This window comes from Carlito syrichta, unplaced genomic scaffold (assembly GCF_000164805.1).
Source record: "Carlito syrichta isolate Samal-C Ts95f unplaced genomic scaffold, Tarsius_syrichta-2.0.1 Scaffold316465, whole genome shotgun sequence".
NCBI classification, from domain to species: Eukaryota; Metazoa; Chordata; class Mammalia; order Primates; family Tarsiidae; genus Carlito; species Carlito syrichta.
Window position 1 is genome coordinate 134,322 of NW_007260561.1, and position 24,855 is coordinate 159,176.

Genomic DNA, 24,855 nt, shown 5'->3' on the forward strand with positions numbered 1-24,855 from the left:
CTCATTATGGAATACACTTTTCTTCCCAGCAAGAAAATGTACAGTTTGAGGTATCCCATTTTAATAAATTTCTGCTTCTGGCTTTGTATCTTGAATTTCTGTGTTCATTAATTAAGGTTCAATACCACTACACGCTGTAAATAAAATTTTTCCCTGAGATCATAAGGCTGTGCCTTTGGCTGCAGGACATCTTAACCTACCAAAATTCAGAAGAAAACAAAAAAACGGAGAGTCCTTTGGGTGGTGGAAAGGACAGACAGCTTAGGTAAAATTCCTGAGAAAAAGGTGCAAAGTTAACCAAACCACTAATTAAATGTTACCGGGTTGTGAACTATTATCCCTTCTATGTCTCCAAACATTCTAGAAGGGCAATTTATCTTATTGCATAGAAAGACACTTTATCACAATGCTATACACAGAGCATCTTTGCATTTGTGAGCTGCCACAGCCATCTTGATGCCTCTGTTTCCAGTAAAATATAGAGTTAAGGAGGTATGGAAAGCCTTTGCCCCAGTAACATATGAAAAGAGGGGAAAAAATCAGACAAGGATGATGAGGAAAAAAATGGTCATCACATTATGTGCTCCATCAGGGTTGTGATGCTTCTCAAAATAGTCTGGCATGATAATAGCTACTGATCCTCTACATTCAGGAATGAGGAAAGACTCACTGGATTATCACCTCAAATTCCAACCACATCAACTAGAGAGAACATAAAGCAAATGACCATTGGCACATCTTCCAGTTTGGGTGCCTTGAAAGTCAACATTGCCACTTCCAGCAGTCCCTCCTGGGTTGGAGAAAATCGCGTTCTGAGAAGAAGACAGCTTGCTGGAATGGTCATTTTACATTCTGTTGTGTCCTTCCACCCACCCATCCTCCCAAAATGGCACAATAGAGTGATTCTGTTCCTTATTGAAGATTTCCCTTCTTAAAAGTAAACAAGCAAAGGTTTCCCTCATCTGCCCCATATTAAATCATGGAATAAGGCAGCCAGCTCCAGGGTGGGGAGAGTGGGAAAGGAATCGGGAGAGGGAGCTGGGTGCTAGGCGAACATGCTTAGAGACGATGTTCTAGGGTGCGCCAGCCTCTGAAGACAGAAATATGAGAGGAAGGCTGAACATCAGTGGCACTTCCAGAGGTATCATCCCATAGATGCAACATTCCCAATTCTCTTTTTCAGGTTTTCTTGAGGTAGTTCTGACAGGCTTTTGCCATGTCTTTCAAGAAGTTAGGAACTCCATTCTGCAAAGAAAAAGATTGTCATTTCCATGCCTTCATAATGATCACTACTGATTTGGGGGTTTGTGACAAAAGGTAAACAAAGATGGATTTGGGAGTCAGAAAAAAAGAATATAGTCTCTGCTCAGATTTCAACAGTATGTTGTCACAGATGATGGCAAAAGGTAAGACTCAAGAGCGTGCGTAAGACTAGCTGACAAGAACCATTATTGTGAGGCACTGCTTTGTATTTTGGCTTTTGCTAATAAAAAGTGAAGACATTTCTGAGACACCATTTCTTGACAATCAAGAGAAAGCATGGGAAACGGGACGGGACTGGGTTGTTGGATTCTTCCAAAGCAATGAAAGGACTTAATTTACAGAATTAGAAAATGGTAAGGATTCAGGATCAGGGGGCAGGATATATTAATATTTAGTTAATGTTGAGCATTGTGCAAGACTTTTCCCAAACATTGTCTTATTTACTCTTCCTCTATGAGGTAGATAATATTCATCTCCATTTTTAAAAGGAAGAAGCATATGGCTTCCCTAAGTAAAAACAAGACAGTCATTAGTAAAGCCAGGATTCAACATTGCATGTGTTTGACACCAAAGCTTTTTGTCATTTTCACTCTCCCAAAGAATCTGTTGAGCTCTTTAATAGATAAGACTTTTACAAAGTGGACTGATGGTCTCCATGACGCCAGACTCCTAGGCAGTCTGTAGTGATCCAGATTGCCACCACAGTTCTCTTTCCTAACAGAAAAAGAAAGCAACAACAAAGCTGGAGGCTTCCCTCAGGCTTGGACACGTCTGGTTGTCTCCTAGCCAGGTCAGTCTGTCTTATTCCTCCATAAGCAGAGGAATACAGAATCCAAAGGCACTATTGTTCCTACCCAGAATAGATTATTGTCTGGAGGTTCCAGAGAGTGATCCTGAGGGGGTCTTGGGGCACTAGCAGGGAGAAGTTGGCATTCCAAGCTGACAATTCTTTGTCTTTTGTCCCAGTCTCCATCCTGGGTGTTGGCAACCCCAGCCCTAACCAAAGTCACTCAACCAAGCTCTTCATCAAAGAGCCTCATTACGTCTGAGACAATGTGTCTCTTCAGCCTGACAGCCCCAAGGGCTAAGTCAACATTTGATAAAACACACTCCACCCTCCCCCCACCTCCTGGGATCTCACCTTGGCGGCCCAGTTAATGAGCCAGGACGGAATTTGGCCACCCGGGTTATCGAAGTAATACATGAAAACTAGAAGGGGAAAGAAAGGACAATTCAGAAAAAGGGAGAAAAAAAAATACTGGAAAACATAGCAACAAAACCATGCAAACTTTATATCTTTACAATCAGGCCCAGAAAGTGCAGAGGGAGGAAACATTAGTCAAATGGACTTCTCTCTGCTGACTGGCATTATAGTGTATTTTATAGATAAGCATTTTTGAAACATAGCCACAGGCACATTTTGCTGCCATTTATTAAACACCTGGCAAGTGCAAGACACTTGGACACAGTCTCTTATTTAATTATCCTAGCAACCCTAAGAAACTGGTCAAACTCACCTTAGTTTATAAATGAAGCAATAGAGACTCATAAAAGTTAGTTGAATTATCCAAGGTGATTGATCTACTTAGCATTCAGATTTTGCCTGAGACACAAGGCTACACACACTCTGGTAAGAGCAGGTGGTCTCGTGCTCCACTCTATCCACAAATTTCTTTCTTGGGGGCTAGAACTCTAAGCTGGGCAGTTCCTAAGTTTCTGGGTTTGTGCTAAGTGGGGGCTACATTCTCTCAGACAGACCTGCCAGCCCTCTGAACTCCCCCAGGTCCAGCATATTTATCCACAGGACCAGCTGGAAGTGAATTTCTAAGCCCTCTGGTTTAATTTTAATGTTCTGATTTCATCTGGACCATGCAAAAGTCCTTAAGGAACAGACTGGGTCATACTCTAGCTGAGTTTGTAGAGGAGGATCAAGTCTCTCCCCAGGTGTTGCTCTCTCGTCTGCTTTGCATCTGTGCCCATCATCTGACCTCCAGGGATAAGCTTCGTGCACCTGACATGCCTCTCCATCAGACTGGCCTTCCCATGTGGCTCCCTGGCTGAGTGGAACATGCTCGCTCTGGACTTCACCTTTGCTCCCCTTCTTGCCATCACTCTCAATCGCCAGGCTCTGCTTGTACCGCTTCACCCGGATCACCCCGGGTCTCTCGCCAAGCTGAGGTACAGAGGTGCTCTGGGCCAAGACAACGTGGATCTTCCGCCCTTCCACGTCCAGCTCTCGCTGCTGTCGGACATAAACATACTGCAGCACCAGTCAAGGCAAGACATCCACAGCAGCATTTCAGATGGGCAGAAGGAAAGCTCCACACGCTGGAGCCGAAGGGAGGTGACTCTGTGCCTCCCACTGGGCACCTGAGCCTTTCTGCTGTGGCTTCACTCACCTGCCCCGTCTCCCTACCCGCACATCCCCTAGTATTCTTATTGGAGAGTATGCATTATCTACCTGTGAATGACTCCTTGATGCTTATCATTATGTGAGGAAACCACTTTTCCTTTCTCCATGAAGGCTCTTAGAGATGGCAGAGGATTGGTCATTTATCAGCTGTGGGATCCTGGGTAAGTTACTCAGTTTTTCTGAGACTCAGTTTCAGTTTCCCTATGTGAAAAAAAAAGGGGAGTAACACCGCCCACTTGGCAGGCTTGGTGAGAGTATCAGAGAAAGACCTGGACAAAATAAACACTTATTGATAGACCATGGTGTTATTCTTCTTTGCCCTGTCTTCACCCAAATCTCCAATTACTGACCTCTAAGATAGTCAGCCAAGCAATGTTACAACTGGTGACCATAGGAAGTCACATAAATGCCTGGATATTTAGTAGGCAGATGTCCTCTCCAGGTTACCACTGGTTCATCAAGAATAGCAAAACCATTTCCTTTCCATAAACCTTCACAGAATGACCCCTAGATCTATGGCACTATTCTAGGAAAGATAATTAAATTCAATGAAACAAGAGAAATCACTACTTACTGAGCCTTTGTCACGTAACATCATGTTCATATAGTATCAATTTTGATCCTTACAAAGACGCTGTATGTTCAGTATAAGTATTTCTATCTTATAGAGGACAAAAGTGAGGCTCAGAGAGGTAAATGAATTTGCCCCAAATCCCACAGTCCTGCTGAAGTGATGAAATCTGAATGTGAACCCAGAACTAGAAGGCATTAAAAGCCTAAAGCAAGCAATTGCAATCAATTGTGTGCAACACAATTACACTTACTATAACATAACAATCACTTTAGCTCCATACACCTCAGTCCTGACAGCACCTACCATTGCTCACCCCTCACACCGGACAGTCTATTGATCCATGCTCTTATGTACTGATGAGCAAAGTTCTTGAATGTTTCAGAAAAGAGACAATGTTGCTTTGGTTCTGGCTTTTCTCTCTCTCTCTCAATTCTTTTACTTTTTCCTCACAGCAAATAATTGTCCCATTCTCTCCTCCAACTTACTCAGCTCATGTGATTGACATCACCTGACACTCCACTGAGGGAAATTCTACCTCGACATATTGATTAAAATTTGGCTACGTGCCTTTGAAGGGTTGGCAGTTCCAGTGCGCCATAAAGCCTACGAATGGAGAACCACCAGTTCCCAAAGGCCTCAAGAAGTCAAGGGCCTTGTCCAAGCAAACCAGGGAACCAGGGAAACCAGGGAATGTGCTCAGACCTGGGATCTACAGGGTCAGCAGAGAAGTTCAGATCTTTGCTTAGGTTCATACAACTAGTGGTGGCAGAGCTAGATTTGGGCCCAGCTGTCTCTAGAGATCGTAATCTTGACTGGGGCATGATCCCACATCTTTGACTGCATACCTGGATGGATATTCTCAGGAATGGACACTTGGGGCTCTTTGAGGTTCTATTTCAATAACTTTCCAAAGCCACACAATCCTTTCATGAGATTCTAAGCCTTGTTATGTCTCCCCAGTAAAGTTGTGAAATTTTTGAGAACCAGGAATAACGCAGTGGTACAGTGGTAATGAGCAATATCTTTGAAGCAAAACTAACCATTTGGAGTATTACCTGACAGCTTTTTTTTACTTTCCTTAACTGTGAAATGGGGATGATGATATCTACTTTGCATAGTTATCAGCAGGAGTTTTTTAAAAACACATAAAATCTAAGGGATTAAGTAATCAACAGTTTGTTGAAATATAAACCATGTGTATACAAACTAGCAGTATGGAGATATTGTGCCAAGAAATAACTCTAATAATCTAGTTAAGGTCCAGGGTATACACCCACTGAGACACAAAAACATCCACACAAATGCACACACATTCTCTCTCTCTGTCTACAGAATAACTATTTAGGAACTTACAGACATATACAACGTCAGGGCTAGAAAAGGCCCCAGTGATCATCTAATTCAGAGACTTCCAAACTTTTTTTTTACTCCATGAGAACTTTTGCTAAAGGATCTTATATGGAAATTCAGTATGCAAAGCACTCAGCTTCTGAGATTGAAGAAGATGATGAAGGAGTCAAAATCTTACTAGGAGTCATCCCTCTCCCATCATGCCCAGAAAATAATCTTCCACCCCACCCCTGTCAGGCTAATCCTAAGGGGGCTTCTTAGAACCTTGGAACACCAGCCAAACTTCCCAACATTTCATTCAACTGTTTTATTTCATAAACAAAGAAATTGAGGGGAAGAAGCTTACACTCAGTACTCAGAGTCGACAGTCAAGGAGGGATTGTTGTGAGGTCAGCTGAGACAGGAGGGAGTGGGGAGAGTTGGGAATGCAGGACCCTGAGTTCCAGTGTGCGTCCTGCCACTAGCCACCTGCATGCCTCTGTCAGCTCACCTCTCTGGGTGCCCCCTCCTCTTCAAACTGAGGCAGGTGTACTAAGCATTTTTTATAAAAAGTTCCTCCCAGGTCCCCAGTTCTGTGGCTTGACAATTTCAAGGCCTAGGAAACTTCTTAGGAAAGTATGAGCTGCCCTCCAGTGACCACAGTTACAGATACTTCATGTGGTGGTCAGGTCCAAAAATCACACTCTGAGATCCCAGAAACCACACAAGAAGCAACAGCTTTAGCAAACGCCACAGCAGGAACCAGAGACAATGTTGTCCACACCTGCTAGAAGACCAGCTCTTCCTCCTGGCATCAGGCAATGACCAAGGGACACACAAAAGAGGTTAAGGAATGGAGTGTCTTGTGGGAAGGATACATCTCTGTTGGACATGGGAAAAGGGTACTTCACTTCCCAGTAGACTACAGTCTCTCCATCGCATTCTTGTTCATAGAGTTCTAAAAGAGAGCAAAAGAAGTTAATGCATCTGAAAATCTCCCTGGCTCCAGTTAATAAGATGACTTTTTAGGGTATGATAAACCACTAACTCATAAGATGTAGAATTTTAGAAAAAGTCTGAAAGGTTAATTACCACAGAAAGCTTGTTGCCCAGGAACAGAGGCTAGCGGATATAAAAACACAGCAAAAATCAAAGGAACCTAACAAAATGTGTCTGTTGTTTAGCACAAACAAGATTCTTGTATACAAAGCAATGACTCGAGATCAGCCACCAAGGAATAAATTGCCAGAGGTTTTAGAATCAGGATAACCACCAGATGTCACTAGAGTAGCAATAGTTTTGCTTTTGAGAACTTTTCTTCCCCTTTAAGATTTCTTTACACATTACAGCTGAGGACTCACACAGTCTAGCACATTCTGGTGGAAAAATGAAGGCTCCAGGGAGAGCAATGTCTTTCCTAAACAGCTAGAGAGTGGCAGAAATATGGTGAACCCTAAGTTTCTTGCTTCTCATCTATGTTTCTTCACATTATGCCACAGCTAAAGTGATCAAATTTCCTTAATATTCATTCTATCTGTTATGTAAAGATAGCAGCCAACTCTCGAAGGGAGATAGCAAAGGAACTTAATGGCAATGCACATCCCCTGACTCCAGGTTGCACAGTAAGCTTCTGCCTAACCAGTTAGAGAAGGAGCCATAAGTCCCATGAGGAGATGCTGAAAAGGGTTAATTCAGCTTTTGAAAGAAAATTTATTAGAAGCAGACCATAAATGAAGGAGCGTACCAGCATATTGGGCCCCAAGAGGCTGATGACAGTCCTTCAAGGAAGGGGAGGAGTAGATGTTTTTGCTTCTGCACACTCAGCAGTGATTCCCCCTTCTCATACCAGCATCTCAATTTCCCTTCAGGACATCACCCTTCCCCTACTTCTCAGCTATATGGTGGAAGCAAGATTGATTCTGCCTTTCAGGGCTGAGAAAATGAGCAAGACTCAGTCACAGTGATTAGTTCAGGGATGGTGCATCTGACCAGGGTCTTAGTTTGCCACTCTAGCAAGTTTAAGCCAAAAAGTGGTTTAGTAAAGGCTCTCAGATACTCACATAATATCCACAAGGATCAGAGTGAGGTTTAGAACCCCAGGATTGCTCCAACAAAGCCAGGCTGCTGCTTTCCCTGAATCAAAACCCAGACTGAAAGCTGTTGATGCTGGGGAGCAAACATCAGAGGCTCTGCAATTGTTCTCCCTAAAGTCAGATGCCTTAGCTGTCACCAAAAAAATGGATTTTGCATGCTGCCTGCTTCTTCACATAGCTCCTTTATAAACTGAAGCCACATGTAGGTCTTATTTGCAGAGTTTATATCACATGATGGTGGCACAGCTGCTAGGGAGACCTGGACAGAGAGTGTCTGGCTGCTCACTTGAATAGGTGAGCATCACAATGCCCCTCAATAAGAAGGATATTTGAAAACACTCAGTCACCATGATGACCACGATGAATGGCCAATGTCCAAGCTGAGTTGATGAAAGCCAGTTCTGGCATCTGGTTGCCACCCCTAAAAAGTGAAATTCTCTTCACTCTGGGTTTATTTATATGATTAGAACATAAGCCTGTATCTCCTGGTGGATATATTTGCCATGACATACAAATCTGCCTGGGAATTAGGTCAACACAGAAGAAAATGAAACTAGGGATGGAAAAAGAAACATTCCTCATGAAATTACTTAAGTTCCTGAATGCAGCTGTCTTAGAAGCCAGAAACCCCTGTACTTTCCGATGCCATGAACTAATGCACTCTTTTTTTCTTTTCTTACACTGTCTTTAGTTGCCTTTTTGTTACTTTCAACCAGAAGTCCCAAGTATAGACTCTGTGTGCCTTCAGCAAATTCCGTAGTTCTCTTCTACCATGACTGAGTTGGCAGAGGCCACTCTCAGTTCTAAGTGAGGAACATCCCCTATTTAACCTTATTTCTTTTTCTTCATAATGTTGCATCACCTGTAGGGTAAACTTTAAGACCTGTAGCTTGGGGGCCATGCTAGGCTCTCGGGGATTTGGGTCCAACTCCCACCCTAGTTCTACTAGTAGTATTAAAACTACTATTAGCAATGGTAGTTGAACTAGGGTAGGTTCTGCGACCCCAACCAACCCAGCAACACCAAATTCCTGGTCATTGTTGAGCATGTTGCTCTCCATTTTCACGATGTTATTCATGCTGGTCTCTGGGTCAGGAATGTCCTTAACCACTCATTTCCTTATCCTCTCACCTTTTATCATCTCCACACGTATATGTATTCTTGTCTGTTTAGAAAACTTTGATTCAACTTTAAAAACAAATCTTGGACACCACCTCCTCCAAGAAGCCTTCCACGGCCACGCAGGTACATGGGATGATAACACAACTTAACAGTGAGAGCAAAGTAGCCTTAGGAGCAAATTTTAGAGAGGATCTAAGAGTATGCAAGGAGCATATTCTAGGAATAGCAAAAGTACATTTCAGTCTCACATTTTTTTCTTGGGTCAGGATCTCACTCTGTCCACCCAAGCTGGAGTACAGTGGCATGATCACAGCTCACCACAGCCTGGACCTCCTGGGCTTAGGCAATCCTTCTGCCTCGGCCTCCCATGTGGCTGGGACTACAAGCACATGCCATCATGCCTTGCTAATTTTTTGTATTACTTTTTGTAGAGATTAGGTTTCATTATATTGCCCAACTGGTCTCGAACTTCTGGGCTCAAGCAATCCTCATGTCTTGGCCTTTCAAATTGCTGGGATTACAGGCATGAGCCACTATGCCCAGCTCAGTCTCATATTTTAAAAGTTTTGTGCCAAAATTTAATAGAAAGCACAATATAGTTGAAATTAAATCTGTCTCTTTTTACTAGTCAGAATAAATAAGAATAGATTCTACTTTCTAATGGTTAAAAAAAAGTAGGCATCACTCACCTTTAACATACTGGTCCCATTGTTTTCTGTAGTCTAAGTCCATATAGACATCTGCAAGTAGAGCTGGTGGGCAATCCTCCAGAACACCAAAGACTTTATACTCATAAAGTCCTGACTGCTATAAAGACAGAACAGGGAGGGACAATCAATTGGTTCTCAAGTTGAGAGAAAATTGGATTCCACATCATATGATAAGTAGCTATGGATGGGGTTCATGCCACGCCAAACACTGACCTCCTCCATGGTCGTGGTGACACAATGTAAAAAGGCAGATGTGGCCCCTCCTGTCAGTGATCTTAAATTCAGACATGTGTTGATGGTGGGGTAGCTGTAATTGCCATCCAAGTAATTTAGACATGACATAAGAAGGGTTATATAATAAATGTTGCCAGGGGCATGGCTATGTAATCAGGTGGTCAGAAAGGGCTTCTATGGTTCATTTATCAGAATATCTTGTTCTAAATGTTACAACAGGTTATGGGAAGGAAAGTTTATTGTTAGAAGAAGCCAGTCATGGGAAGGAAAGTTTATTCCTGGTAAAATAACCTCAGATTGATGGGTTGACATGCTTAAAGAAATTGAGGTCTAGAGAACTCTGGAATAAGAAAAAGAGTGGTAGGAGCTGAGGTTAGAGAGGCTGTGAGGGACAGACTCCAAATGGCTTTGCCAATCAGGATAAGGGATAAAGAATTTATTCTCATTGATATAGAAAACTAATGGAGTACTTTAAGAAAGGGAATGACCAGATCTAATTGAGAATTCAGTTTAGGAATGACCAGATATGATTAATTTAAGATGATTCTTGCTACTATTTAGAAAATAGATCATAAGGGAACAGGAGACTGGTTAGAAGACCATCGCAGTAGTCTCAATAAGAGATGATGGTGTGTTGAACACAGAGGTAACAACAATCATGGGGAGAAGTCAGTGATTTGGGGATATATTTGGGGGGTAAAGTCAACAGGAATTGCTGACAGATTGGCTGTAGCAGAAAAAAAGCAAAGAATCAAGGACAACTTTTAGAACCTTTGCTTGAACATCTGGGTATATGGGCACCCCATTTTCTAAGACAGAATAAACTTGGAGAAGAGGTGATTTGTGGGCTCTAGGGATAATCAGGAGTTCTATTTGGGGACAAGTTAAGTTTGAGATGCTTATTAAATATCCGAGTAGGGATGTCATGTAGACAGAGTTCTGGCGAGAAGTTATATTTCAAATATCCATGGCATAATGAAACCTAACACATTGTTTTATCAATTCCGAGGCAGACTTTTTCAATGATTCTTTATTTTTTATGGTGTATAAAGGATTGAAAAGCAGAAGAACCATCTGCTTCAAATCACATTAATTCCTTTTGTTCAGAAAAAGAACTTTCTAGATTCCAAAGTCCAAGAGAGTTTGCTTCTTTTCATGGTAAGCCATATCCTTGTACGTGAGGGTTCTGAGCTAGAATTGGCTTCACTACATCTGTCATTCTTTGTACAACAGCAGCTTACAATTCCTGACTTTTCCAATGCAAAAGCAAACAGACAAATGAACAATAATGAAACTTTTAGATGAATTCTTGCTTCTGTGCTATTGGTTAATCATTCATGAATGAAGCCATTTCCTTAAATGCCATGCAAGCGGTAAACATGGTGAATCTTTTTAGACCCACTGAAGCTTTAAGGATCTTCTGGCTCAGGTGGCATAACCCAGGACATAAGTACAATCCAGTTTAGAAATCTCAGGTGTATGTGAAAGTACCTGGCAAGATATGAACAGTAAAACTGAAATTGAATCCGTAAGGATCTTCTAGCTCTAAAGGCATTTGACTTTATACCAAGAATTTCCAACCAGCAAATGGCAAGCTACTATATCTGAACATGTTATGTGCCATGCCATGGAGAGCCCAATAGAAGGTAGGCCTCAGACTCTAATGAGAGACATCAAGAATTTTCTTGCCCCTTCCTCACAGACACACAAAAGAAAACTTAGCGAGGGTTTATACATGCTCTCACATCTACACCCATACACACATTTTAATCAAGAGGGACAGTTAGCAATTTGTTCAAGAATATAAGGGTCCCATTTTCTATATACCCTGAGGAAAAGGGATACTAATGTGTTAAGATAATAACCTTTCCAACCTTACATGATTTAGCTTTGAATATCTGTTTAAATTAAGACACACTGTTCCCTTAAACTGGTTCCTTTCTTCTCCTGAACTTGATTAAAACCCTTATGACTTCCATTCTGTTATACATCATAGAAAAAAGAACAGAAAGTTCCCTAGGAAAAGAAAAATAGAACGACCACGATTTGCGTGAACACAGAAGAATGAACTATTGTGACAACTTCCTTTAAACACTCCCTTTATGGCAGAACTGAGAAACGCCAGAACTCCAGAGGAATAGAATGCTTGGTAACACCTTTCCTACTCTGTCAATACAGCATTCTTTTCAAGTGCTGAACAGCCCAGCCCAAATTCTTGGATGAAAATATTTTCTCACTCATTATTTCTTTTTAAAAAAGATCTCAGCAAACATATCCATTTTATTTCATCTTTTAACAAATAAAGTGAAATTTTATAATTAAACAATAATTCATATTCATTAGGGAAAAACTTGAAAATGCCAAGAATAAAGAAAAAGTGACATACAATCTACAGCTGTATACTGATAAATATTTGACATATTTCCTTTAAGTAAATAAGTACTTTTATATGTTATAAAATAGGAATAATATGGTATAAACAGCTTGTATTTTTACTTTTTTTTTTTTTTGAGTTGGAGTCTCACTGTCGCCCAGACTGGAGTGTAGTGGCCGCTTCCGGCCACCGCAGCCGGGACCCGCTTAGCTCCGGCGATCCTTTCTCCTCAGCCTTTCAAGTAGCCAGAATTACAGGTATACGCTACCATGTCCAGCTGATTTTTTGATTTATTGTAGAGATGAGGTCTCTCTGCCCAGGCGGGTCTCGAACCCGCGGGCTCAGGCAATTCACTCACCTCAGCCTCCCAAAGGCGTGGGATTACAGGCTGAGACACCGAGCCCTGCTGTATTTTTACTTTTTAACTTAGTATTACATTGAAGCTATGGAGAGTTCACACTCAACTTAGTTATTAGAAAATATGTCTCTATTTCCAAATATTTGTATGAGAATAAATATTTCCAGAATAATCATGATTGTTAGAACATTTGGTCCATAATTTTATATTTTTGCATCAGGAAAGCTTTCTTCAAAATTAAGTGCATTGATATCTTAAGGTTTTTTATAATTTTTATAAACCTTTCAGAAAACATGTACAAAGGTGGCAAAGGAGCATCTCACTAGGATTGGGTACCATTGCTTACACAAACAATTTGAGATTTAAAAAAAGCACAATTCTTAGTTTTACTGGCAAAGTTTTTATTACTGGTGTGCGAGATGTCTTCAAAATCAGAGATATAAATCCTTTGCAATATTTGTTTTATTTTTCCAAGATTACTAACATTTGAATAGATGACTTCAAGTAAGTTTACTCAAGAGATTCTTGGCTTTTCCTGAAGCTCCTCCAGAAAACCAGTGGCTGAATTTCTTTATCTAGACTGAAAAACACTGGTTATTTTCCTAATGTTCCATTTATAAGACATTTAGTTTCCTACAATTCAAATGGTAGAAGAATTATGTTGGCAACAGAGAATGTCAATATCATGTATAGAATACAACTGCCAAAAGAAACATAAGATTTGGTGTAGTATACACCACCTTTCTTCCTTACTAAAAGCAACCTTGTGGCAATGGACACAGCTAATAACTTTCCTGGTCTCCTTTGGCAGAAAGATGTAGCCACATTACCTTTCCCTGATTTGAATGGACATAATGTTTGGACCCACAGTGTCTATTCTGTGATCAACAGGTAACCAATATGAGAAGGCAGTGTAGAAAGCTTCAAAGGGTTGCTGGCATCATTTTGATCAGCTAAACCAATGACAGCAACTGTAGAGCTCTCAACTATTTATTAGGTGAGAAAAACAAACCTCTCTGTGTAAGTCACTGATTGTCCAGCTTCCTATTACTTGAAGCTAAAAACAAAACTAAAATAAATGGATCTTACTGATAAAATAATTTTACTGGAACTCTGTTATCCTGGAATACAATGAAGATTAAGAGACTCCTCCCCGCCACCCTGTGTTTCATAAAACAGCTTATTGCAAAGATCCACCATTCTTCTCCATATGACAGGTTCTTACCCTTGTTTACTGATGAAAAAGTCAGATGCAGACCTCCAAATTCCCTTTCTTTGCCTCATAAATGATTAACTAAGCTGCCTCTCCCCCACTGATCAATCAGAACAAAATATTACTCAAACTGGTTGAACTTTTCACCTTTTTCTAGGCCCCTGTACTTTGATCCACCAGCAGGCCTCAGGATAAAACATTCTCTGATCCACTTTCATCCCTTTCATTCCACTTCCTTACATATGGCTCATTCTAATGTCCATTACTCCCCTTATAAAAGAACAACTCTTTTATCTATCTCTCTCTCAAGATTCTTGGAGAACATATGGGCAAAGCACTTTCCCTACTGCAATACTGCCTTCCCCTACTCTTTGAAGTAATCCTTCTGAATAAAAGTCTTCTTCCCAAGGCCAGATTTATTTATTTATTTATTTTGAAATTACTCTAAAGTTAAAAAGTAGTCTGACATAATGTTGCTAAAATGCATTGTGAAGGAAGAGATAAAGGATACTTTAATAGACATTAAATTGAGGTATAACATTTAATTTTGCACAGAGACATATAAAATTCCACATACCATATTATAAAAAGGACTGTCTCCTTCCACTAAGCACCTCAGAAAAAAATATATAAGCCTACTGGGATCTACTGCATTCTTGACCCTGAGAAAAAAATCAGACAGAGGCCTTCTACTTGACTTTGCAGCTTAGACTATATTCCCTAGGCGATGTATTAGTAATCATGGCAATGATCATGCATTTTGTACTTTAAGGAGTTTTCTAATCACTTTGACCTGCTATAAATTCTTTCCATAATACTAGTAATTTTCTAAGCATAGTCTGGTTTCCAAGTTTTCTATTCATCATCTTGTATGATAGCATAGCCCTGTAATGTAGATAGGGAAGCTGGCATTATCTCTATCTTTTTAGGAGAAAATGCATCTCAGAGAGGCTAACTTATTTGCTCAGGTCACACAGCTAGTAATGAGACAGACCGGAAGAGATGGTGTGTCTTCTGACACTGACCCCTTCTGTTTCCCACAGTGTCTCCTTATTTAGTTCTACTCTCTCTGCTTGCTTCTCCAAATCATTGTTCCAAATCACAAGCAAACCATCACACAGGATCTCAGTGCAAAAAGGGAATTTAGAGCACTTGTGTTAAAGATGTCAGTGACTTGCCAAGAGTCAGCCAATGACGCTGTTGGTGGGAAACTCTGGATGGGCATCCACTGCTTCCCTAAGCCATTGCTCCTGGCTCCAGACCACCCAGGATGGACCTCCCACAGAGGCACTTCCCTGTGTCCCTGAGCCTGGTGTATTTGCCCAACAGGCTTCCAAAGGACAGAAGAGGTATTTTTTTTACGTTGTTTCCGAAGGGTTCAGACAAGAACTAGAGGAAAGGCAAGGATAGAAAAAAAGATGAATATCATCACTTTCAACAGACTAGACACTGTGCCAGGTTTTACTACAGATTATTGCAAAAAGTTGTCTCATAATTCAGGAAAGGTAGATAGAAAAGATAGCATGGTTGTTACAGCATGGGCTTGGAGTCACAATCTGGGTAGGGTCTAAGCTCTTCTACCTACAAACCTGCAAAAAGGGTCTGATAAGAGTTTGACTTCATGGAAAGATTATAAAAATTAAGTTAGATATTCTATCTAAAATTATATTGAGTGGTGCATATAATAAATACTTAGCTAAATATTAGTTATCATTCCCATCAATAAGGTAGGTATAATGATCTTCTTTTTCCAGATTAAAGAACTGAGGATTCAGAATTGTAACATAATGCACAATTTTAGGAAAACCAACCTCTATGAAGTACATTCTCTTTGCTGGGCACTGTACTCGGTGATGAAAACTTATAATAATCCTGTGAAGTAAGCTTCATTAGCTCCACTTTATAAATGAAGAAGGAGGCTGGGGAGGAGGGAATGCATGGCTAGGAAATTTGCTACTGATATCACCAATTTTTTAGATGTTCTGGCAACTTGTCTAAACATCAAGCTGTTATTTTTCTTAGCAATGGTGAGTCTGTGTGATGGTTAGCTTGTGATTTGGAACAATGATTTGGAGAAAGCATGCAGAAAGAGTAGAGCTAAATAAGGAGACATTGTGGGGAATGCATAAAAAGTAAGCTGTGTAACTTACTTTCAATTGTATTCATAGGGTTAAAGTATTTTGAGACATGTTATGGTCGATAGTACATTTATTAGTCCTAAGCAGAATAAATTCTGAAAGCTCTGATGTGTATTTATATATGAGAAAAGTCAAAATGTCATACTGTTTGCCACTGACATTTGCAATCTCCTGTTGGTGCCCCATCCCCCACCAGACCTAGAGAAAGGCACCACTCATCGCCTTCAATTTATAATGTTTATTTGAATTTACATCACTAACTACTAGGCAGCCTTGATGAATCACGTCTCAAATGCTGTGAATGCACCCTTGAATGTGCACTGAGCTTTCTTTGCCTCTTACAGAAGAGCTCATTGCCATTCCTCAGGGAGACAGGAAGCCTCCTCAATCTACATCTCTGAAAGCTGTCCAAGTCCAGTCACTTTGTGGCAAGTAATAGACTCAGATGGTATGAAAAGTAAGCATTTTTCATCAAAGTAAAAGCATTCTCAAGGTAGAAGTTAAGGCTGCAGCTACCACCAGAAAGTATGTACCAAGACTGTATGAGGAAAGGCAGTTGATTAAATCTGATTTACTATCTGAGATCTCTCTAAGAAAATGTGATAGGTTTAATCCCTAAGTATTGTAGATAGCTGGGTAAAATAATCATGATGGTAAATACTTATTGAGTATTTACTGAATACCAGACACTGAACTAAATGCTTTATACGGATTAATCCACACAATGATAAGACGTGGTATGGATCATCAGTAAGTTCATTTTTCAGACAAGGAAATTGAGGCTTAAAGATGCTCCAAGAAATGTCCAGAAAAGATATATTTATAGAGACAGGGACCTCTGTTAGGCGTTACCCCTGATTCACACCCTGGTTCACTCAACGTGTAGGCGTGGTGTTATATCCAAGGATCCAGAATGTCCAAACTCTTCTCTACAAGTCACCTCTCCTCTCAAAGGGCCCTGGGGCTTAATAAAACATCAGAGTTTCACTTTATTAATAGCCACCCTCTGAAATCCCCAGGCAGGGATCTGGTGAAAGACAGGGCAAAAGCTTGGCTTATACCTGAAGATAGAAGGTGTGTCCTTCCCCCCCCCCCACTAGATCTAACCCTTGGGACCAGCATTCTATATCACCTCATATCCAGAGGTTCATTCTGAGAGAGAACTGAGGAAGGGAAGAATCAAGGCTCTAACACATCTATCCAGTTGTGAGCTCAGGGGAGACAGAAGAGAAGAGGGAGTGGACCTCGGTCCATGGGGGAAAAAAGAAAACATGGGTGTCCTCCTGCTTAAGACACAGTGGCCCTGCCCACTAGTAAGATTCAGCTCCATTAGTGACCAGGGTTCAATAATTGTCATGGTCACCAGAAGGGTAGGAGAAAGGGACAGAATAGTTCTATAATCCAGAATTAAAAGAAGCCCATGATGCAAATTAGATTATGATACCACCTTGGGGGGAACAGTAGTGGGAGCTTCACATCTGGGGAGAGAAATGTGCTCTCCTAAGAGCTGAATCTGTACTTCTCTCTAAAGGCCAAATTTTCAGCCCAACCCACCTAAACACAGTTTTTCCAGTTGCACCAGGCTTTGAGTATTTTAGTAGGTCAACAGCACAGGAGAGAATAGTCCCTGGGAAAGTATGGTCTGCTTTTTTTCCAAACCCTTTGTTTAAAGACCTATTCAAGGACAAAAACACAACTTAGGCAGTTCCTTCTCACAGTGCCAGGCATTTAGATTTTAAAACTTAGTAAGTCAAGCTATCAGTCAGCGCTTTTCAGTCCAACACTTAATTTGTCTAATTTGGAGCTATGAACCTTTGCATGATGGTTTCACAGAATCTATAGGCACATGTGGTGGTCAGTGTCATGGTAACAGCCCAAAACCCCTGCAAGGCCCAACTGCACATCATCAGGAAAACTTTTCTAAGTGACCCGTGGTCCTTCTCCCTGGAGAACTTCTCAGAACTGCTCAGGGGACCACATCTACTCCCAAGTGTCCACTAAATTAGGGAGAATGAGTCTTAAAATGCATGTTGCTTTTGTCTTAAGATATACTTTCGTCTCACTCTCACCTTTCCATTGCTTCTATCTCTAGGGGACTCTGCTGCCTCTGATGTTGACTGTTCATGTCAGAACACCCTGAGCACCATGTTAGATGTTCCCCACCGACTAGTGGTCCTTAAAGAATAGTCCCTGGACAAGTAGCTTCAGCACCACTCAACAATTGCTTAAAAACATGTTTTGTTTTGTTTTTTAAGAGAGAAAAATAAAAAGAAATATATATATTCTAATATGCATTCCATACATACTCAGGTTTGAGATTCTGGACCAGGCAGCAGCCCATGCCTGTAACTGTAATCCCAGCTCTTTGAAAGGCCAAGGCAGGAGGATCACTGGATCAGTTCAAGACCAGCCTGGACAACACAGTGAGACCCCATCTTCATACACACACACACACACACACACACACACACACACACACACACACACACACACACACGTTATACATATATATAAGACATACATACATACATACATAGACAGACAGATTTAGCCGACTGTGGAAGTACACTCCTGTAGACCCAGCAACTCTGGAAGCTAAAGTGGGAGAATCATTTGAGTTCATAAGTTCAAGGTTACAGTGAGCTAGGATTGCACCATTGTACACTGCACCAGTCTAGATGACAGAGCAACATCCTGCCTCTAAAAATAAATAAATAAGTCTGAGATTCTAAAACATGCTCGTGTTTGAGAAGCATTCTGCCACATTTCTCGACTATACTGAATAGTGTTATCCTGGTTATGCAAATGAGAAAGCTGAGATTTCAAAATGAAAAAGTAACTGACCAACATTACCCGGCCAGTAAGAGGGGCCTGGCCCCTGGCTACTCCCCAACCTCAGTTCCACTCCAGTACTGTGGGCCTTCTGGCTCTTCCTAGAAAACAAGGCTAGCTCAGCGCAGCTCAGGGACTAGCACTCAGTGTTTCCTCTACTTCAGTGGCTTAAAAGTCAGCATGTTCATGTGACTCTACTGGGAAATTTTAATATACCTACTATTATATATAAATAATCAATATATAAAATCATTTCATGTTGAAGAATTTCAAATGTACACCAAAGTAGAGAGAACAGAATAACCAACTTCTATGTGAAGGGGGAGATTTTCAAAAGGACCACCTAAGCCCCAATCCAGGCCAATGTAATTATAATTGACCCTGGGGCTCGGTGTTGTTTATAAAAATTCCAGAGATGACGCTAATGTGCTTGAGTGCTAAGAAACACTCCCTGGCACATTTCTCCTCCAGATATTTGCAAGATCGTTATCTCACTTGACTTACTTCTCCACACAAATGTTACTTCCCTGGAGTGACTTTTCAGACTTCCTTATCTAGAACACATCACATCACCCCTGGCTACTCCTGCCATTCCTCCTCTCTATCACTTTATCCCACTTTGTTATCCTCACAGTTTTTTTCACCCAACATTTCATCATATACTAGGGGCTTATTCACATCAATAAATACAATTCACGTTCAATAAATTAATTAAAGCAGCAGCTCCAGCTTCCTTGTTCACCACATATCTCCGGTGTTTGTGAAGGCAATAACACATAGAAAGCAATAGAGAAATACATTCTGAATGAATAAGGGGAGGGACACCACTCCCCAGGGGGAAAAAAAAGAAAACCAGAAGGTGGGCCCCCTGTAGCACAGGCTTCCCCAGTTAGGTAAGTGTGTAGGAAGCCATCACCATCAATGTACCAGCTAGCGTTGTTGTGAGAGGCTGTGTTCAGCTTCAGCGATTTTTTTTTTTTGGAGATTCAACACATTTGCCCATTTCATGATGAGTGATTTAAGACCACACCTGCCCACACCACACTGAGTGTTCTGCAGTTTTTGACGCAAAACAGCAAGACCCCATTACCTACCTTCCCTGTTCACTTGATCTCACTTGAGCAACTTTTTGTTTGTTTGCTTCACCAGATGAAAAAAAGTCCTCAAAGGGAAATGTTTTGCTGATGTGTAAGAGATGAAACCAAAAAATAACAGAAGCACTAAAAGGCATCAAAATTAACGGGATTAAAAGCTGTTTTGAGCAGTGGTAAAAGTGTCTCAATAGGTATATTGCATCAAACAAAGAGTACTTTAAAGATGACTGAAGCTTAAATATGTAAGATACCATAAATACACAGTTTTGTAGAAATAAATTCTAGTTTTTTGGGGTCTCCCTTTGTAAATGGATGATAGTGGAGCAGAGCTCAGATTTTAACCCAGGACTATCTGACTTCAAAATCCATTCCCTTCCCATAACGCCACATGGAAACCCTGGTCTAATTTTGCTTAGCCTACAGAATAGAAGAAGTTTTTGCCTTGGTGCAAACTACATATTTGGTACTGAGCTTATCAAAGTTTACTGCTCATGCTGATTACTGGTTAGGAGGTCTTAGGCAGCTCACTTAACAACTCTAGATCTTATTTCCATCTGTAAAATAAGAAAAAAGCCCAACCCTGCCTATCTTCCTGATTTGTTCTGAGGGATAAATAAGAACTTACATGGGATAGTATTTATAGATTGCAGTATCACATAAAGTTATCATCATTACAACATGGAAAGGAAAAAAGAGATGAAGGAAACGGAATAGCAAAAAGGTAAAAAAGAAGAAGAAAAAAAGAAGGAAGAAGTAGCGGAAAAAGACAATGGTGGTGGACAGAAGGGCTTAAAAGAAACTTTATAAGTCCAAAATTTTGTGATATAAGAAAAAACAAAAATATATCAAAATGTTGTGCATCAAAAGTGCCCATTTGCCCAAGAACAGGATTCAGAACCATTTGTGTCTCTTAAACACTCCACAATTTTATATTTTTATTTTAAAATACAAATTTGTTACACTGAAAACTCTTTCAAGCACCTGTATAGTTGTTGCAGTCTTTTCAAAACTTGTAATAGTAACTTTGCTACAACACCATTTAGTTCATGATCACAATTTTGTTTTTCCCCCTATCCTTTTTCAAAAACTGTTAGATGAGCTCCATGGAGCGGCTGGCATGACTTTGGCTTCAGATGCCGAGTGTGGGAGGCAAAGCAAGGCATCATCAACAACCAACACTGGTGTGTGTGACATGTACAACTAGGTCCTCAAAGGGTCACCAATCCAAACCACAGTGCTTCTAACTTCTTCAAAACTAAACCACTAGAATCTTCAGGGAGCAGCTGTATCTTACATCTACAGCATTGCATCTGACTCACTGCAGACCCTCATATATATATTTTCATTTATGGTTCCTAGCTTGTAATTCTCAGGACCCTTGTTACAGTCTTTTGCTATAACACTGGGATGCATTAGTCCTCAGGAAACAGAATTTCTCTCTCTGAACTTCACCTGCCTTTTTGTCCAATCACATTTCAACACAGTTGTGCATGCTTCAGTTATGCCTATCCAATGAAGTCTCCATAAAAGACTCAAGAGGACAGGGTTTGGAGAGCTTCTGAACAGCTGAACATATGGCAGTTCTTGGAAGGTGGGGTGCCCACAAAGGGCATGGGAGCTCCGCACCCTTTCATCCATACCTCTCCCTTTGCATCTCTTCACCTGTATCCTTTACAATATCCTTTATAATAAATCAGTAAACATGTTTCCCTGAGTTTTGTGAGCCACTGCAACAAATTAATCAAACCCAAAGTACAAGTAAAACAACCTGGGGCATTCTATTGGCATTGGAAGTGAGAGGTAGGGGGCAGTCTTGTGAGACTGAGCTCTCAACCTATGGAACTGATGCAATGTCCATGTAGACAGTGTCAAAATTGATTCAGAGGGCACCCAGCTGATGTCTGTTGCAGAACTGATTGCTTGACTGGTGTGTGAAGAATAACACGTCTCATCACAAAACTCTTCTGTGTTCATTGTTGTTGGTGTTGTTGAGTGAGAAAATTTTAAAAACACAGTTTGAGTATTTTCTCCAACACAGTACCGTACCTCCATTAATGAGGACTTCATCCTTCCTAAGATAACCCATTTGACATTTGGGAAGCTTTATTAGAAAAAGAAATATGTCGTATAGGAGAAGAGGAGGAGCTTCACCAGGAGATGGACTTGGTTCTAAATCCCTGTTTCACCACTTCTTAGTCATATGCCTTGGATGTGCCACTGACTTTCCCTGGGCTTCAATTTCCTTGTCTGTATAAAGGGAAGATGGCACAGGTCCTTGGAGGAGATAGAGTGGTCTGGGTTGGGTTGAAGGAGAAAAAGTGAGATATATGGACAAGTCATGGGAGATAAAGACAGAATTGTGAATTGAGACAAAACCAGTGCAGCATATCCACCAGACAGCATTTGCCTTTTGTTCAGAGAAGCAGTGCAGGAGTATGTTTAAAGCTCAGATCTAGAGCCAGACAGTTGGGCTCTGATCCCAGTTCAAACCTTGAGCAACCAACTTAACCTACCCATGCATTCATTTCCAAATAGGTAGAAAGGTGATAATCATAGTATCTTATAGTATAGAGTTAATGAAGCTTAAGTCAACACCTGCAAAGCACTTAGTGCCTGGATTAAAAGAAAGTATGCAATAAGTGTTAGCTATTTCAATGATTATTACTAGTTCTGCAATCCAAAGTGCCAGGAAAGGGTAGAGATAAGATCACAGCCTCACTTTCAGATGCTTGATGGGCTTGTGATGTGTAGGATAGAGAGGGCCAGAGAGGTGGAAGGCCAATAAACTGGTTAAAAGGTCACCGCAATGCTAGGTCAGAGGTGCTGAGCACCCAAAGTGGCAAAAGTAAAAGAAAGAAAGGAGACGGAAAAGGGCCAGCCAGGTGCCAGACAGATCTGAGCAGTCAAATTAACAAAACTCAGTCAGTTCTTCGATGTGGCTGGTAAGGAAAGTAGAACGGCAGAGAGATCAAAGGATTTCATCTAAAAACACATTAGTTTTCGAACCAAAACGTCTATTAAAGTTACCCTAGAAAATTCATTCTGTCAGTTCTAGATTGTGAGCCTCTCGGTCATCTTGTTATACCCAATGGTCCTGAAACACAGCAGACATTCAGAGTTTGTTGAATGGATAATTGCTTACTAACATGTAACAACTTTTTACAGAAAAAAAGGAAATATGGCAGCTCATCCCCTTCCAGTGTCTGCTTTGTTTGGATTATAAAAAGTCCTGCCCTACTAATTTGTAAGTGTTCAAAGCAGCATGTTCCATAGTAACTGGAGGAAAAGTAAACTGTTTCCAGAGCAAATATATATGTATTTAGAGAAGAAATTTCCTCATAATACCAATATTCTCCATTTATTTTGAGTGAGGGTTTTCAACCTTGAAAATATTGTAATTTGGGGCTGCATAATTCTTCCTTGAGGCCTGAAATTTTCATACACATCTGAGAGATTTTATTTGACCCTCCTAACAACCCTGTAACGAAGTAGGGCAGGGTTTTTGTTCCTGTTTAAAAGATGAGCAAATTCTATTACAAATGTTTGTTTTCTGTTTTAAAATATAAGAATACTGCATCTGATGTAAACTAAAATATAATTGCTTAAACAGGCAATTACATGTTTGACATTTACAAGATCATGACCCTTCTGACGCCACCTCTGCCATTCTGGGTTAGGCCTCTTGGAGCACTGCTTCACTCTCCAGGCCTGTGTCTTACCTGGGGTTGAACCAGGTGAACATTAAGGTTCCTCTCAGCTCCAACGCTGTAATACTCTGCTCCTATGCCAGGAAACTTTCATTTCACCTACATTACCTGTAGGTGACTTTTAACCTTCTTGCCCTGCTGCCACTACCGGGCAAAGCCACTGATGACAAGCCTTTGAGGACGGCCCTCAAGGGCAATGCCTTCCACCTACGTGGATGGTTATGGGGTTCCAAAGGCCTCCAGCAAGATCCTGAGAATTGCTTCATACCAACTCCCTTCCTCCTTCACCATTAATCTCTCTGCCTGGAGTTTCAGACTCAGGTCAAGTGCAGTCAGAAGGAAAGGGGCAGCGGCCAAAAGAAGGAAGTCACGAAAATAGCAGGTCCCGTCCCGGCAACCCCCAACCACTCACCACCCCGCACATCCAGCCCCTGAAAAGTCCTGTTTCTTTTCCACCTATGTCCAAGCCCTGGGATACTGCCCCTCCCCACCTCTTCGCCATTGACACCCACTAGGAAAAGGAGATCCAGGTCCCTTGCAGGCATGTGCACCGGCCTAGAACTCAGCCGACCCACGTTTTAACTCTGTCGTGAACTTCTAACCCACGACTTCCCCCGTCGGGCCTGCCCGGAGGCCGAACTCAGACGATCTCCCAAACTCCCTAAGGTCTGCAGGAGTCAAAGTCACTCGCAGGCACCGCCCCAGCGCCCGCTCGGGCGCCCGGGCCTGGCTGGGGCGGAGCTCTTCCCTACACTCGGAAAGACCTGCCCCGGTCCCCTCCGGCTGCCGCCGCGCACTCCCCGCGGGGACACTGGCTCGGCGCGCTGCAGCCCCCGCGGTCCTCCAACGGGCCGGCCGCTACCTGGTCCAGCAGCCGGTAGATGCTGATGCCCAAAGTCTCCACCAGCAGCTGCCAGTCGGCCCCGGCCAGCGCGGGCTGCCGGAGCTCGGCGCAGGCCTCCCGGAACCGATCCTCCGAGAAGCAGCCCGCAGCCGGCTCCATCCTTCCGCCGACCGGGTTCCTCAGCCTGGAGGGCTGGCCGCGGACAGGCTTGGCGCTGGGGCCCGGGGGCGGGGAAACAGAGTGGCCCCGGCCTGACTGGCGGGGAACTGAGGAGAAGGCGGGACTTAGGCAGGAGGCGGGGCCTGAGGGGAGGCGGGGCCCGGGGGCGGGTCTAGGTAGGTGGGCGGGGCTGAACAAAGGTTGCGAGAATGGAAAAGGGCTAAAGGAGAAAGATGTAACATGATTTGGGGAAAGAAGGTGCTAGAGGAGTGAGGAGACTTCTAGAAGGAAGGGGAAAGGAAGAGGAAGACGTGCCAGCTCAGAGACACACCTGCTCAATAGCCCATCCCCTTCTCCTCCCCATCCCTATAACCTACGACCTGCTTGGGTGTCCCTCC

At 41.9% G+C, this 24,855-nt stretch overlaps 1 protein-coding gene across 2 annotated transcripts; it reads right to left on the minus strand.

Moving 5' to 3' along the window:
- Nucleotides 1-1,129: 1,129 nt before the first annotated feature.
- On the minus strand, nucleotides 1,130-24,543 carry PCTP (phosphatidylcholine transfer protein). Of its 2 annotated transcripts, none has more exons than XM_008074466.1 (6): nucleotides 24,317-24,543; nucleotides 9,484-9,601; nucleotides 6,458-6,537; nucleotides 3,352-3,523; nucleotides 2,405-2,472; nucleotides 1,130-1,245 (listed from the first exon to the last, which is right to left on the minus strand). In XM_008074466.1, the coding sequence occupies exons 1-6, from the start codon at nucleotides 24,455-24,457 to the stop codon at nucleotides 1,180-1,182; spliced, it is 645 nt and encodes a 214-aa protein (XP_008072657.1). In that variant the 5' UTR covers nucleotides 24,458-24,543; the 3' UTR covers nucleotides 1,130-1,179. The 2 variants fall into 2 exon arrangements, with proteins under 2 accessions (XP_008072657.1, XP_021562914.1); XM_021707239.1 differs by lacking the exon at nucleotides 1,130-1,245 and adding an exon at nucleotides 1,860-1,972 and having other exon boundaries at nucleotides 2,390-2,472.
- Nucleotides 24,544-24,855: the final 312 nt, after the last annotated feature.